This window comes from Mastacembelus armatus, chromosome 18, assembly GCF_900324485.2.
Source record: "Mastacembelus armatus chromosome 18, fMasArm1.2, whole genome shotgun sequence".
NCBI classification, from domain to species: Eukaryota; Metazoa; Chordata; class Actinopteri; order Synbranchiformes; family Mastacembelidae; genus Mastacembelus; species Mastacembelus armatus.
In genome coordinates, this window is record NC_046650.1 from 693,218 (window position 1) to 709,114 (window position 15,897).

General features: G+C 40.3%; 1 protein-coding gene across 4 annotated transcripts in view; it reads right to left on the reverse strand.

Moving 5' to 3' along the window:
* Window positions 1–15,897, reverse strand: part of mtm1 (myotubularin 1) — an 86,597-nt gene that overhangs the window by 49,992 nt on the left and 20,708 nt on the right. For all 4 annotated transcript variants that reach the window (XR_003296272.1, XM_026317430.1, XM_026317416.1 and 1 more), the window contains one exon: window positions 7,923–7,995. Coding sequence is in view for 3 of the 4 variants with exons in the window: in XM_026317430.1 (XP_026173215.1) it covers window positions 7,923–7,995 (73 nt within the window). In the remaining variant the exon portion in view is untranslated. The remainder of the gene's footprint in view (window positions 1–7,922; window positions 7,996–15,897) is intronic.

The window sequence follows — 15,897 nt, forward strand, 5'->3', positions numbered from 1 at the left end:
GGAACGGAGAGAGCGTGCTGAGATCTGTGGAGTAAGAAGTTCCTTGAGGTAGATAGGGGCATCACCATAGATACACTGGTATGTGAGGAGAGAAACTTTATACTCAATTCGAGCTGAAACGGGAAGCCAATGTAGAGATTTGAGGATTAGTGTGATATGTTCATATTTACGCACTCTCATAAGGATCCTAGCGGCACAATTCTGAACGTGCTGGAGTTTCTGAATGCTCTTATTGGGAATCCCGATCAGAAGTGCGCTGCAGTAATCAAGTCTCGAGGAGACAAAGGCATGGACGAGTTTCTCAGCATCCCATAAAAAGAGTGTGGGATGAAGTCTCGCTATATTCCTGAGATGATGAAAAGATGTCTTGCAGAGATGTTTGATATGGGTTTCAAAGGTTAGATGAAAGTCAAACACACCGAGATTGGTGACTAGTGGTGATAAAGAAATGTCCTGGCCAGAAAATGTAATACAGTTTATGGTGGATGTTCTAATCTGATGAGGAGATCCAATGAGGATGGCTTGTGTTTTTGAGCTGTTCAGTTGAAGGAAGGTGTAATTCATCCAAGGCCTTATCTCCTCCAGACATACTGAAAGTGTTGATAGTGATGATGGTACTGGGGACGATGATGATTGAGTGTCAGTTTTCATGTATAATTGTGTGTCATCAGCGTAGCCGTGAAAAGAAATTCCCAGATAACTGATGATTTTACCAAGTGGAAGCATTTAAATAATAAAAAAAAAATAGGTCCGAGAACTGATCCCTGCGGGACCCCGCAACCAACAGCATGTGAAGACGACCTTGAGGTTCCAATAGCCACAAATTCAGATCTGTCTGTTAGGTATGACTCAAACCAGCGCAGTACGTTGTTATTAAGTCTAACAGAGTTATATGGCCGGTTCAGGAGTAAACCATGATCGACAGTATCAAATGCTGCAGAAAGACCCAAAAGGACAAGAAGTGATGGTGATCCAGCATCAGCTGTCATCAGCAGGTCGTTTGTAACCCTCACCAATGCTGTTTCTGTACTATGGGCAGAGCGGAAACCAGACTGGAACTTTTCAAAAATGTTGTTGTGTTTGAGGTGATCCTGGAGATGACTGGCAACTACTTTCTCTAAGACCTTAGGAAGAAAAGGCAAATTAGATATGGGCCTATAATTAGCAAGAATCTTAGGATCGAGAGTAGATTTCTTAAGATGTGGTCTGGTTATGGCAGTTTTTAAAGCAGATGGTACGTGACCGGACTGAAGGGATTGGTTTATTATCCTAGTGATAAGGGGGCTGAGAGCAGAAATATGTTGGTGTAAGGATAGGTTTTGCCCTAGTTGTGGAATAAAGGGGCCATGTAAAGCAAGCATACAAAAACCAAAAGAGCTGAGAGAAAGACTCAAAGACTGGAAATATACAGAACAGGGCAAACTACAAGAAGAGAAGACATGTTCGCACAGTCAAACACAAAAAGGACTGTAGTAGTGATTCTTCAGAAGAAGACATGTCTGCCACAGTAAATACAGTATGAGTAATGACTGTAGGTGAGAGCAATGAAAGTTTTTGGATCCAAACCAAGTTGGAAGGACATTTAATAAAGATGCAAATAGACACAGGAATGACATCATCAATGTCTTATTAAATCTACAGGAAATGAATCTTTCTCTACGTCCTTCAGAAACTGTTTTCATCGCATATACCAGACAACCTGTGCACATGGAAGGGATGACAGATGTACTGGTGCAGTGCAACAATCAGACTGTAAGACTCCTAGTCTACATTACCAAGGGAAACTGCACAGCCATAATGGGTTGTTTGTGGTAAGAGGCAATCCGCTTCAACTGGAAAGAGGTGAGGGAAATGTCAGACAGTTCCAAACAGCTGCAGATGATATAGGGAAGTATATTAAAGAGGTCTTCTGCGATGAACTGGGCAGCATGAAAGACATTAACGCAAAGCTACATTATAAGCCTTGGAACCGATTGTAATAATGACCAAAACAAAGTCAAATCAAGTAGTGCTGAAACTGTATAATGGAAAAGGGGCAATGGATGCTATGGTCAAGAATGGGATTGTGGAGCCTGTAACAACTAGTGATTGGGCCACACCCATCTTTGTGATCGTTTTTTGCTCCTTTCGTATGTTATGTTTTTGATGTCCTGTGTGTTTTTGTCCATGTTGTTGCTCACTGTTCCTTGTAAATTGCCCCTCAGATACAAACAAAATGTTTGAAATTGAAATAATTGTGCTCCTGCTACTGTTATTGGCCAAAAAAAGTGCATATGTATGTTTTATGGGAAGTTAACTAATTTTTCTGTTGTTTTAATGAGGGTATCGGTTGTAAGAGGGGAGAAGATGTGTATTTTGAGTTAGGGATATCGCAGTAATGAGTGATGCAAGGTATTGTGGGTAATGGATAGCCTATCTGTCATCAGAGTCTGCATCTTCATTGTTATTGTTGCGAGATAAAAGATGAAGACATAACATTTTCCATTAATTGGGTCTTTATGGTAGAGCACCAAGACAGAAGCCACAAGGACACTAAAGTGTAAGGAAAAAGATTGTGAAAAAGAAAAATCTCCATGAACCAGTCATTTCAAGGACAATTCCATCAGTCCAATTAAGCATGGTGAGGAATACTGTTACAGTGGTGGGCTTCTCAGCAGTAGGAACAATTTAATTGAATTTAAAAATCTTTTATTGTCATTATAATATGTACAATGAGACTGTAGTGTCTGTAGTGCGGAGGATCAACAGGTAAGGAATAAAAGAATAAAGGAAGGAATATAAAAAAAAAAAGTATTTAAAATATAAATATTTAGAATATAACTACATATACACACGAATGTAAGTATACACAAATTGCACAAGCACACTCATGCCACTACATTTCTCGAGAAGTGACAGTTGAACAGATCCCAGATACTGCATACGGTATTGCACAGTTGTGTATTGAGTTGTGTGTGTAAGATAATGTTTAAGGTTTAACTGTGTTTAACGCATGAACAGCTTCTTCAGTCTATTTGCCCTTGTTTTAATCGTTCCGTACCTCCTTACTGATATTAGGAGCACAAAGAGAGAGTGACCAGGGTGTGATGGGTCCTTCATGATGATGTGCGCTTTTGAGAGCAAGTGAGAGCTGTTTAGCTCCTCCAGAGTGGGGAGGGAGCACCCGATGATCTAAGCCGTCCTTGATGATCCTCTTTGACATTGTACAGCTGGTGAACCAGACAAAAAGGCAGCTGTACAGGACGCTCACTAGGGAGCAGTGATAGAAGGACAGCAGCAGTCTTTGGCAGATGTTTTTCCTCAGCACCCTCAGAAAATAATCTTGTCAGTGCATTCTAAACATGCTGTGTAGTGATAACCCCCCAAGACAGGTCCTCCATGATGTGCACTATGTGAGGTTTAACAGCAGGGACAAGTGATCAGATTAACCCTCTGGGGTTTTGGGGGCCTGGACAAATTTTGACATGTCCTGACATTTGTGCTTTTTTCAGTGTCTTTTAAACATATTAATGTCTAAAGTCTAATAACACTGTAATCAGCACAAAAATGGCTACAATAATATGTGAGCAGCAAATTTATACATGATTGTGTTTTTGAGAAAAAGTGGTTATGCATGGTCAGTGCGAAACTACAATTTTTTACTCACTGAAATAAGACCATAAAACACAAACAGAACATTGGTTCACAAGACTTTGGACACCAGCATGTTGTAGGCTAAAGTGTTTACCTCACAGTGTTGTGAAAGTCATCTTGTTCACACATTCACAGTAAACAATACACTGATTTAAATTTTCTAAGACACTTTTTGTCCAGAAAGGCCATATGCAAGAAGGTGTGGCTCAGGATGAATAGTCATGTGATTTACCTGAGAACACAAAAGACGCACTGAACGACCAGACAAAGACGTGCATAATGAGCCTTTCAGTCAATGTAGATGGGACAGATTAGTGCAGCACAATACAAAACAAAATGAGGAGCCAAACGATCCTCATTTGAGTTAAAATCAGTGTTTTTACTCTGAGGAGAAGCTAAACTGTTTGTCTCTGTGTGGAATACATGAAGCGCTTCTTCACATCCGTGACGCACCATCATCCAATCGCGCAGAAAAAGTGAGTAAATTCTATGATGAAGTTTGACGTTTTATGTCATTTCTCGGGGGTGTGCACATATTTACCTGGTTCACCTGAGATTATTTACATGTGAACAGTGGACAGTGTACAAGGCGGGACCGCATTACCTGTAATGAGGTGAGACAGGAAAAAACGGACTTCTCCTTACGTTCATACGGATTAAATAAAAAGTGATGATTTGTTTTTGACTTGAATTGTTTCACTCAAAAGAAAACATTTCAAGCTTTCTAGCCATATAATTCTTATTTTTATGAGGCAAGTATTCGCTGAGATTCTGGTTGTTTTATTTACGCGTCTGTGAAGAGAAATGGCAGAGACAGAAAAGGCCGAGAGCGCACCCTGTCGGCTTTCTTTATTTAAAAAAAGCACGTTTTGTTGTTATTGTGATGGTATACCACTAAAACTAGACCCTTTACAGATTTGAATGATATACTTCTTTTATCTGTACGATCAGAATTGACGGAGTAATTTAAGTTTGTTTCGGCCTTATCAGGAAAAGATGCGTCAAAACACGCCGGCGCGTGTGTCGACCCCAGAGGGTTAACCCAGGTGTGGTAGAGGTGTAGCCCTATAAATCAGCTTGATGTTGGAGTAGATCTTATCCAATGTATTAGCTCCTCTGGTAGCACATTGTATGTGCTGATAGAATTTAGGTAGCACAGATTTTAAGTTCACATGGCAAAGTCCCCAGCTAGGATATGCACAACTTGTACACAAATAGTGCTATTTAATCGTCTGAGTGCTGACTTAGCATTTGCGTCTGGTGGTACAGTGAGGGAAAAAAATTATTTGACCCCCTGCTGATTGTCTACGTTTTCCCACTGACAAAGAAATGACAGAATAACAACAAACAAATCCAGACAAATGCATTTTTAAAAAAAAGTTATAAATTGATTTATATTTTAATGAGTGAAATGAGCATTTGATCCCCTATCACTATCAAGACTAAGCTCCTCTCCTGTGGAACCAGCTCCCAGTCTGGGTTCAGGAGGCAGACTCTCTCTGTACTTTTAAGGCTAGACTGGCTTCAGGTAACCCTGAGCCATCCCTTAGTTATGCTGCTATAGGCCTAGACTGCCCGAGGACCAACGGTGCACTGAGCTCCCCAACCCTAACCCTAACGTAATGTAACGTAACGTAACGTACTGTACCGTTCCCTTCCCTTCCCCTCCCTGATTCCGCTGGAGGTTTTTTCTTCCGTTAAAAGGAGATTTTCCTCTCCACTGTCGCCAAGTGCTTGCTCATAAGGGATTTGTTGGGTGTTTCTGTTTTTGTAAAGTGCCTTGATATGATTTGTATTGTGATTTGGTGCTATACAAATAAAACTGAATTGAATTCAATCAATCAGCAAGATTTCTGGCTCCCAGGTGTCATTTATACAGGTAACGAGCTAAGATTAGGAGCAGTGTCTTAAAGGGAGTCCTCCTAATCTCAGCTCATTACCTGTATAAAAGACACCTGTCCACAGAAGCGATCAATCAATCAGATTCCAAACTCTCCACCATGGCCAGGACCAAAGAGCTGTACAAGGATGTCAGGTACAAGATTGTAAGGCTGGATTGGGCTACAAGACCATCTCCAAGCAGCTTGCTGAAGTGACAACAGTTGGTGTGATTATTCTCAAATAGAAGAAACAAAATAACTGTCGATCTCCCTTGGTCTGGGGCTCCATGCAAGATCTCATCTTGTAGAGTTTCAATGATCATGAGAATGGTGAGGAATCAGCCCAGAACTACACGGGAGGATCTTGTCAATGATCTCAAGGCAGATGGGACCATAGTCATGAAGAAAACAATTGGTAACACACTATGCTGTAAAGGACTGAAATCCTGCAGAGCACACAAGATCCCCCTGCTCAAAAAAGCACATGCACAGGCCTGTCTGAAGTTTGCCAATGAACATCTCAATGGAACAGGGTGAAAGTGTTGTGGTCAGATGAAACCAAAATCGAGCTCTTTGGCATCAACTCAACTCGCCATGTTTGGAGGAGGAGGAGGAATGCTGCCTATGACCACAAGAACACCATCTCCACCATCAAACATGGAGGTTGAAACATTATGCCTTGGGGGTGTTCTTCTGCTAAGGGGACAAGACAACTGCACCACATCAAAGGAACAATGGACGGGGCCATGTACCATCAAATTTTGTGTGAGAACCTCCTTCTCTCAGCCAGGGCATTGAAAATGGGTTGTGGATGAGATATATGCAAACCTGTTGGGCAACTACAAGAAACGTCTGACCTCTGTGATTGCCAACAAGGGTTTTGCCAAAAAGGGTTTTGCAAATGTATTTGTAACATTATTGAAATGCGTTTTTCTGGATTTTTTTGTTATTCTGTCTCTCAATGTTCAAATAAACATACCATTAAAATTACAGACTGATCATTTCCCTTGTCAATGGGCAAACGTACAAAATCAAATTAAATCAAAATATTTTTTTCTGCATTTTACGGACATGTACTTCAGGTCTGAAGAGCAGTGACTGGCTCCAGTCACTGTGTTGGTACCTCATTTTCCATTAACATACACTCACACAGTCCTCCTCCGCTCTTACCGTAGTCACCGATTATGTCATGGCGTTGTGCTGTGTAACCTGTGTGGGATTTTACGACAGAGCAAATGGTCACTGATTTAAACCAATGTGGGGGTTGAATGTTTGCTTGACCCTCTGAGGGTGTGTGGTTCTGTCTGTTTATTGGTTTAGTGTAGAAGGTTGTAAATGACTGCCAACAATTTGTTTCTTTGATGGTAAGAAGACTGAAGATAGTACCTGAACAAGCAATGTGGGGGTCTGTTCAGGATTAGTCCAAAGTACGGTATATAAACTGGTCTTGTAACACAGACGGCAGAGGACTTCTGAAAGGACGTCCTCTCCGGGCCTGTGATTAAACCTAAGATGATTCATCACACTTGTGGTTGTTTTCTGAGAATAGCAATTCTCAAACTTAAAGAAATTTCCACTACACCTGCCAACTCAAATAGCAGAGAATGAAGCCAGGTTTCTGTGATGAACAGCATGCAACTGTCTTTGATAGTGTTGTACATTGCAACTTGTAGTCTCAGCTCATCTACTTTATTGGCAAGAGATCGGGCATTGTTGACGAAAAACGGTGGTTTAAACAGCTGCTTCTCTAGCCTCGGTAGCAGGCAGGTTGCTGCAGCCCCACTTTTGCTTCCTATCCCTGCGTCGCCACCGCCTCCATCCCACTGGGATAGTAATCCACAGCAAGCTGGGCGTACTCGCTATGTCCACCAGAATGTCATGCGGAGAAACTCTACTGTAATACTCCTCTGGCTTACATTTCCTATATCAAGGAGATTGTGCCAGCCGTAGATGATGTTTGCCCAACAGAATGTACTGAGAAAGACATGTACATGTAAACAACCAAACAGGCACAGAGAGTGGGAGCACAGAGCTGCAGTGTCCTTGCTGTAATTGCTGCTGAAGGAGCGTCTACAAAGTACTGACTTAACACTTTTGTATATAAGAGGTTTTTGATTTTGAGTTTTATCAATTTAACATTAAAAAAAAACACTTTCTGTTTATGGGTGACTGCAGATTAGTGGGAAAATTGTAATTTTATCATTTTACAATCAGACCTATAACATACATTGCATAAAAAGTGAAGAAGTCTGGAAACTTTATGAAGCCACTGTATTCTACTAAATCTGATTATCATTATATCATAGTATAATCGTCTGTATCAGACGATGAGTCATTTATAAAAATAACTGATGGCAAAGGTATAGGAAAAGAAGATGACAATTGTTCATATGGTTCAGCTACACTCACCTATAATTCTGTCCTCTCCTGGTAACAGACACACATCTGCCAACAAATCCATCTTCAGAGACTCGCTGGGGGTCTACAAACACAGACAGTAATATTTATTGATTAATGCATTTTACTTGTATTCCACTTAGTATTTCAAAGGTGAGTTATTTATGACATAAAAACAAATATACAAAAAGTATAGGCTGAAGTGTAAAATGGAAAAGATTGTGAGATTCAGTCAAATTAAAATATCCTAATGCATATACAGTGGGTACAGAAAGTATTCAGACCCCTTTAAATTTTTCACTCTTTGTGTCATTGCAGCCATTTGCCAAAATCAAAAAAGTTCATTTTATTTCTCATTAATGTACACTCAGCACCCCATCTTGACAGAAAAAAACAGAAATGTAGAAATTTTTGCAAATTTATTAAAAAAGAAAAACTGAAATATCACATGGTCATAAGTATTCAGACCCTGTGCTCAGTATTGAGTACAAGCACCCTTTTGAGCTAGTACAGCCATGAGTCTTCTTGGGAATGATGCAACAAGTTTTTCACACCTGGATTTGGGGATCCTCTGCCATTCTTCCTTGCAGATCCTCTCCAGTTCTGTCAGGTTGGATGGTGAACGTTGGTGGACAGCCATTTTCAGGTCTCTCCAGAGATGCTCAATTGGGTTTAGGTCAGGGCTCTGGCTGGGCCAGTCAAGAACGGTCACAGAGTTGTTCTGAAGCCACTCCTTTGTTATTTTAGCTGTGTGCTCAGGGTCATTGTCCTGTTGAAAGGCGAACCTTTGGCCCAGTCTGAGGTCCTGAGCACTCTGGAAGAGGTTTTCTTCCAGGATATCTCTGTACTTGGCCGCATTCATCTTTCCTTCAATTGCAACCAGTCGTCCTGTCCCTGCAGCTGAAAAACACCCCCACAACATGATGCTCCCACCACCATGTTTCACTGTAGGGATTGTATTGGGAAGGGGATGAGTAGTGCCTGGTTTTCTCCATACATACCGCTTAGAATTAATGCCAAAAAGTTCAATCTTGGTCTCATCAGACCAGAGAATCTTATTTCTCATAGTCTGGGAGTCCTTCATGTGTTTTTTGGCAAACTCTATGCGGGCTTTCATGTGTCTTGCACTGAGGAGAGGCTTCCGTCGGGCCACTCTGCCATAAAGCCCCGACTGGTGGAGGGCTGCAGTGATAGTTGACTTTGTGGAACTTTCTCCCATCTCCCTACTGCATCTCTGGAGCTCAGCCACAGTGATCTTTGGGTTCTTCTTTACCTCTCTCACCAAGGCTCTTCTCCCACGATTGCTCAGTTTGGCTGGACGGCCAGGTCTAGGAAGAGTTCTGGTCGTCCCAAACTTTTTCCATTTGAGGATTATGGAGGCCACTGTGCTCTTAGGAACCTTGAGTGCTGCAGAAATTCTTTTGTAACCTTGGCCAGATCTGTGCCTTGCCACAATTCTGTCTCCGAGCTCCTTGGGCAGTTCCTTCGACCTCATGATTCTCATTTGCTCTGACATGCACTGTGAGCTGTAAGGTCTTATATAGACAGGTGTGTGCCTTTCCTAATCAAGTCCAATCAGTTTAATTAAACACAGCTGGACTCCAATGAAGGAGCAGAACCATCTCAAGGAGGATCAGAAGAAATGGACAGCATGTGAGTTAAATATGAGTGTCTCTGCAAAGGGTCTGAATACTTATGACCATGTGATATTGCAGTTTTTCTTTTTTAATAAATTTGCAAAAATTTCTACATTTCTGTTTTTTTCTGTCAAGATGGGGTGCTGAGTGTACATTAATGAGAAATAAAATGAACTTTTTTGATTTTGGCAAATGGCTGCAATGACACAAAGAGTGAAAAATTTAAAGGGGTCTGAATACTTTCCGTACCCACTGTAAGTCTGTAGTGCTACTGCTCAGTCTGATGGCATTCCTAATTGAGTATACACCACATCTTAATAATTCACAGTAGAAACATAATGATTAAAATAAAAATTATTGCTTGCACACATTATTGCTTTCTGTTGGTCTCTTAGTTTGTTACTAGGTGCAATGTATGTGTATTTCTGTGTTTATCTTTCTGTCCTTAAATTGCACCTCTATTTGTCATATGTAAATAAATAAATACAAAAAGAAACAGTCATTATGTTCAAATATCATCACCCGCCCAAATTCCTCACAAATTATATTATTCCAATGACTTAAAAACTTACTGCTTTCCAACAATTCAAAAGAGCAGGCTTTTTGTCCTGAGGTGTTCATTCAGAAGAGAAATTGTGAGCATGCTCTGGGGAAGACTAACATAAAGCTACAGTGGTGGAAGTCATTGTTAACCTGTGCTAGACACTGCCCCAAACAGACAAAAATGCACTGAAGAGAGTGAAAATGCTGAAATTCTCTTAGTGGACCAGCAACCCAGTCTGATGCATCACATCACAGTACAAATTAATCCTCTGGGGTCACCTGTATGAGACATATACGTTTTGACATGCCCTGACATTTGTGCTTTTTTCAGTTGCTTTTAAACATATTAATGGCTAAAGTCTGATCAGCACAAACTGGGCTACAATAACGTGAGCAGCAAGTTTATACGACTGTGTTTTTGAGAAAACAGCGTTTATGCATGGTTAGTGAAAAACAAAAAATTTTAAGTCACTGAAATAAGACCATAAAACACAAACAGTACATTGGTTCACAAGACTTTTAAGAACTGCATCTTGTAGTGTAAAGTGTTTGCTTCACAATGATGTGAAAGTCATCTTGTTCACTCATTCACAGAAAACAATACACTGATTTAAATTTTCTAAGACACTTTTTGTTTAGAAAGGGCATATACAGGAAGGTGTGTCTGAGCATGAATGTGATTTACCAGAGAAGACAAAGACGCACTCAAAGAACTGCACAAAGAACCGCATAATGAGCTTTTCAGTCAATGTGGCTGAGAGGGGATTAGTGCAACACAACAATACAATGCGGATCCAAACGTTCATCATTTGAGTCGTGTTTTTCCTCTGAGGAGCAAGTAAACTATTCGTCGCTGTCTGGAACATACGAAATGCTTCTTCACCCGTGTAACGTGCCATCATCCAAACGCACAGAAAAAGTGAGTACAATAACCACAAACTGAAAATAGCTACTCACTATCACCGTTAGTATCAGGCTACAAATGAGGCTTAGTCTAACCAAATCATGATTTAAAAATTTATTAGGCTGAGAAACAAAAGAATTCCTAAATTTGTTTAATCTAGCCAGTGGAACTCTAAATCTTCTCTTGGATGGCAACAGCTGGTAATCACCTGATAAGTGTGACAGGGGTCCGATGTAATATTTCAAGTCAGAGACAACATCATTTAAACATTTCTAGTTTGGAAAACTGAGTCCATTTCATGCCCTACAATCTTGTGACAAATACATAATAGTCTTCTGAATTGAGCATTCAGCTAAACAGAAAGACAATTGTAACATGCACAGATACCACACTGTATAAGACTGTAATACAGATTGGCAAAAGCATAACATGATTTGTGTACTCCAAATGAAAATAAATAAATACACTGTTGCACCCTTTCACTGTGTGAAACTCTTGATACTGTGGCCCCTCTGAAAAAGAAGTTCGTGAATCAGAGGAGATTAGCTCCATGGTACAGTTTACTTATTTGTACCTTCAAAACAGGCATCACGAAGGCTGAAAAGGAAGTGGCGTTCCACAAATTTAGAAGAATTTTATGCAGCCTGGAAAAACAGTCGATTAACATATAAAAAAGCTGACCAGTAACTTTCTACTTTTATATTCAGAGAAAACAAAAGTTATTGTATTTGGGCCTAAAAACCTCAGAAATAACTTTTCTCAAATTATAGCTACTTTAGATGGCATAGCCCTGGCCTCCAGCACTACTGTGAAAAACGGAGTTATTTTTGACCAGGACATGTCCTTTAACTCACCTATAAAACAAATCTCTAGAACAGTCTTCTTTCACTTGCACAACATTGCCAAAATTAGGAACATCCTGTCTCAAAATGATGCAGAAAAACTAGTCCATACATTTGTTACTGCAAGGCTAGATTACTGTAACTCATTACTATCAGGATGTCCCAGTAACTCCATTAAAAGGCTCCAGTTAATCCAGAATGCTGCAGCCAGAGTTCTGACAGGAACTAGCAAGAGAGATCATATTTCTCCTATATTAGCTTCTCTTCATTGGCTCCCTGTTAAATCCAGAATAGAATTTAAAATACTTCTTCTCACATACAAATCCCTTCAGGATCAAGCTCCTTCATACCTTAAAGACAAAGTACCATATTATCCCAATAGAGACTTTCTGTACTTTTAAAGCTAGACTTAAAACCTTTTTTTTGACAAAGCACATAGTTAGGGCTGGCTTCAGGTAACCCTGAACCATCCTTTAGTTATGCTGCTATAGGCCTAGACTGCCCGAGGACCATCGGTGCACTGAGCTCCCCTACCACTGTCGCCATGTGCTCGCTCATAAGGGATTTGTTGTGGTTTTTTTGTTTTTTGTAAAGTGCCTTGAGATGACTGTATTGTGATTTGGCGCTATACAAATAAATTGAATTGATTTGAATTGAATAGAAAAAGGTCTATATATGCGCTCCTAGTTAGAGCAGCATCCACATAGACAGCTGGATATGCTATATATGTATATGCTTGACACAGCTCTGCAATGCGCTAAAAACGCATGCATCCCAGCTGTTTCTTAATGTTTTATTAATTTATTTGTTTTTTACAAACTAAAGGAAGCACACCAAAATATTTTTAGGTGGCTCAAAAGAAAATTTCAGCACTGATTATTGTTAACTTCTTTAAATAACCAAGTACACAAGCTAAAATATGTCTTAACTTACTGTTTGACTTCTTGGTACAGCAGCTGAACACAAGCAGACAGGCAGGCTCTTCACCGCATTGTGAAAACAGCACAAACTATTGTAGGCACAAACCTGACCATGCTTGAGTACCTGTACAACAGCTGCTGCATTAACAGAGCAAAAACATAAAAAGACAACACCTACCCAGCACATGATCTGTTTCAACTCCTGCACTTACAGACCAATAAAAGCATACACCAACAGAATGAAAAATAGTTTCTTTCCCCACAGCAGTACAACTACTCAATTCAACACACTTTTAGATGGTACAATTTTTGCAACAATTGCACATACCAGTTTTATGCATTTTAAAACCTTTTTTTTTTGCTGTATTATGATTACATGTACGTATGACTGTATTGGATCTACTGATGCAGCTGTTTGTGGTGTTATACTGATACGGTGAGCAGCTGCAGAGACAAAAATGGCAGAAGCAGATAGAAAGTCACATTTCCCACAAATTAAACAATTTTTACACTATGTGGATAGTTCTTGTTTTAGTTTTTCTTATGTTTTCTTGTTATGTGATCAGATCATCAGTAATCCATTAAAAATGTTAAAGGTTTTCATGCCAATTGACACAGTAACTTCATCATCTCACTGGGCAGACAGACTTCTGTTTAATCTGATGTCAATCCACACTGACTCTAAGACATGACATGAGGCCTATGTCACACTTAATCTCTGTATTTTTAGGCTTCAGGTCTGTATTTCCCCTAGTGCATTTAGTTTTTTGTAGCTACTGTGTCTGTGAAGCTGATGGCGAAAACGCCACACACCGACACATATACATACAGACAAACAGCCATACATACTGTTCTAATGATTGACACAGGTCAGAGTCAGTGTGGATTAAAAGTTTCTGTTTTCACATATAAACTCCAGACTGTCTTGACAATCACGTTCTGAGACAGTTTGGAGTTTATATGTCGTATATGTGTATATGTCGTGTATATGTGTCATTTTAACACATTCAGCCACAGTGGGAGACAACAGAGCACACATAAGCGGCAGACCAAAACATTGATTCAGACTGAGGATTTGAATCCATCCCAGGCTACTTTGTAAATGCAAGTGATAATGGTGGACATGCAGGTGGAAAGCTGCTATGCACCATAGTTGCTATGTGTATCGGCAGGAAAGCCTCTTTTTTGGCACCATAGTAAGACTAAAAGTCTCACTTGATGCGAGAATTCAGAGTCCGGCATCTTATCCTGCTGCTATACTGCCCACAGGCAAAACATATTTTAAGACTGAACAGACTAGATAGATTGAAACTAGGAACAAATGAACAGGTCAGATAATTTTAGGTGTGTAACAATATAAACCAAACTAAAAAATCACGACACACCACCCACAATACGTATTGTGGAACTCTCGTAGCATACCATGGTACTCTCATGCTCCCTGCTGCCTATTGTTGAGGTTGATGTCACTTATCTGACTAATTTTAACTAATTTCTCTTCGCTCACATTTGATTAAATGGTATTAGTAACGACTAATAAGAGCTTTTATTGTAAATTTTGTTCTAAATATTATTCTCTAAAGTTACTGTTTTCCTGCAAGTCATGTGATTTGGGAGTGAACGATCACACTCGGCTGTTATTTTTTTACTTTTAAACTCGGAGAAAACAGAAGTCATTATATTTGGGCCTAAAAATCTCAGAAATAACTTTTCTAAAATTATAGCTACTCTAGATGGCATAGCCCTGGCCTCCAGCACTACTGTAAAAAACCTTGGAGTTATTTTTGACCAGGACATGTCCTTTAACTCACACATAAAACAAATTTCTAGAACTGCATTCTTTCACCTGCGCAACATTTCCAAAATTAGGAACATCCTGTCTCAAAATGATGCAGAAAAACTAGTCCATGCGTTTGTTTCCTCAAGGCTAGATTACTGTAACTCATTACTATCTGGATGTCCTAATATCTTAATAAAAAGCCTCCAATTAATCCAGAATGCCGCAGCCAGAGTCCTGACAGGAACTAGCAAGAGAGATCATATTTCTCCTATATTGGCTTCTCTTCATTGGCTCCCTGTAAAATATAGAATAGAATTTAAAATCCTTCTTCTCACATACAAATCCCTTCATAATCAAGCTCCTTCATACCTTAAAGACCTCATAGTACCATATTATCCCAATAGACCACTTCGCTCTCAGAGTGCAGGCCTACTTGTGGTTCCCAGAGTTCTCAAAAGCAGAATGGGAGGCAGAGCCTTTAGCTATCAAGCTCCTCTCCTGTGGAACCAGCTCTCAGCCTGGGTTCAGCAGGCAGACACTCTCTGTACTTTTAAGGCTAGACTTAAAACCTTCCTCTTTGACAAAGCATATAGTTAGGGCTGGCTTCAGGCAACCCTGAACCATCCCTTAGTTAGTTATGCTGCTATAGGCCTAGACTGCCCGAGGACCATCGGTGCACTGAGCTCCCCTACCCTACCCCCCCTTCTCTCCCACCTCATGTATATTCCACCATTGAATGTTACTAACCTTGTGCTCTCTCTCTCCCCTAGTTTGTGCTCTCTCCCTCCCTCTCTCTCTCTCTCTCTCTCTGTACCTTCTGCAGGTGTCCCTGGTCCTGGAGCTGTTTATCGCTGATGTGCAGTTACTGGCCCCACCAACTTGCAGTGTCTATTTGTTGTTTATTGTTGCTGTTCTTTTCTCTCTGCTCTATCCAGTCACCCCAACCGGTCGAGGCAGATGGCCGCCCAAACTGAGCCCGGTTCTGCTGGAGGTTTTTTTCTTCCGTTAAAGGGAGTTTTTTCCTCTCCACTGTCGCCAAGTGCTTGCTCATAAGGGAATTGTTGGGTTTTTAGTTTTAGTTTTTGTAAAGTGCCTTGAGATGATTTGTATTGTGATTTGGCGCTATACAAATAAAATTGAATTGAATTGAATTGAATTATTGTACGCAGGATGGCTGCTCCGCATAGTATTGAGATTGCAGAACCCCCGAACACATTTAAGTCTCCTGTGTGGGAACATTTTGGTTTTCCAGTGGAGTACACAAATGGAATTCCCCAACATTGATATCAGCGGCACACGAAAGAAGAATCAAAAACATGAAAGCTTTAGCACTGCCTTTAGAATGCAACTACAAGCTAACT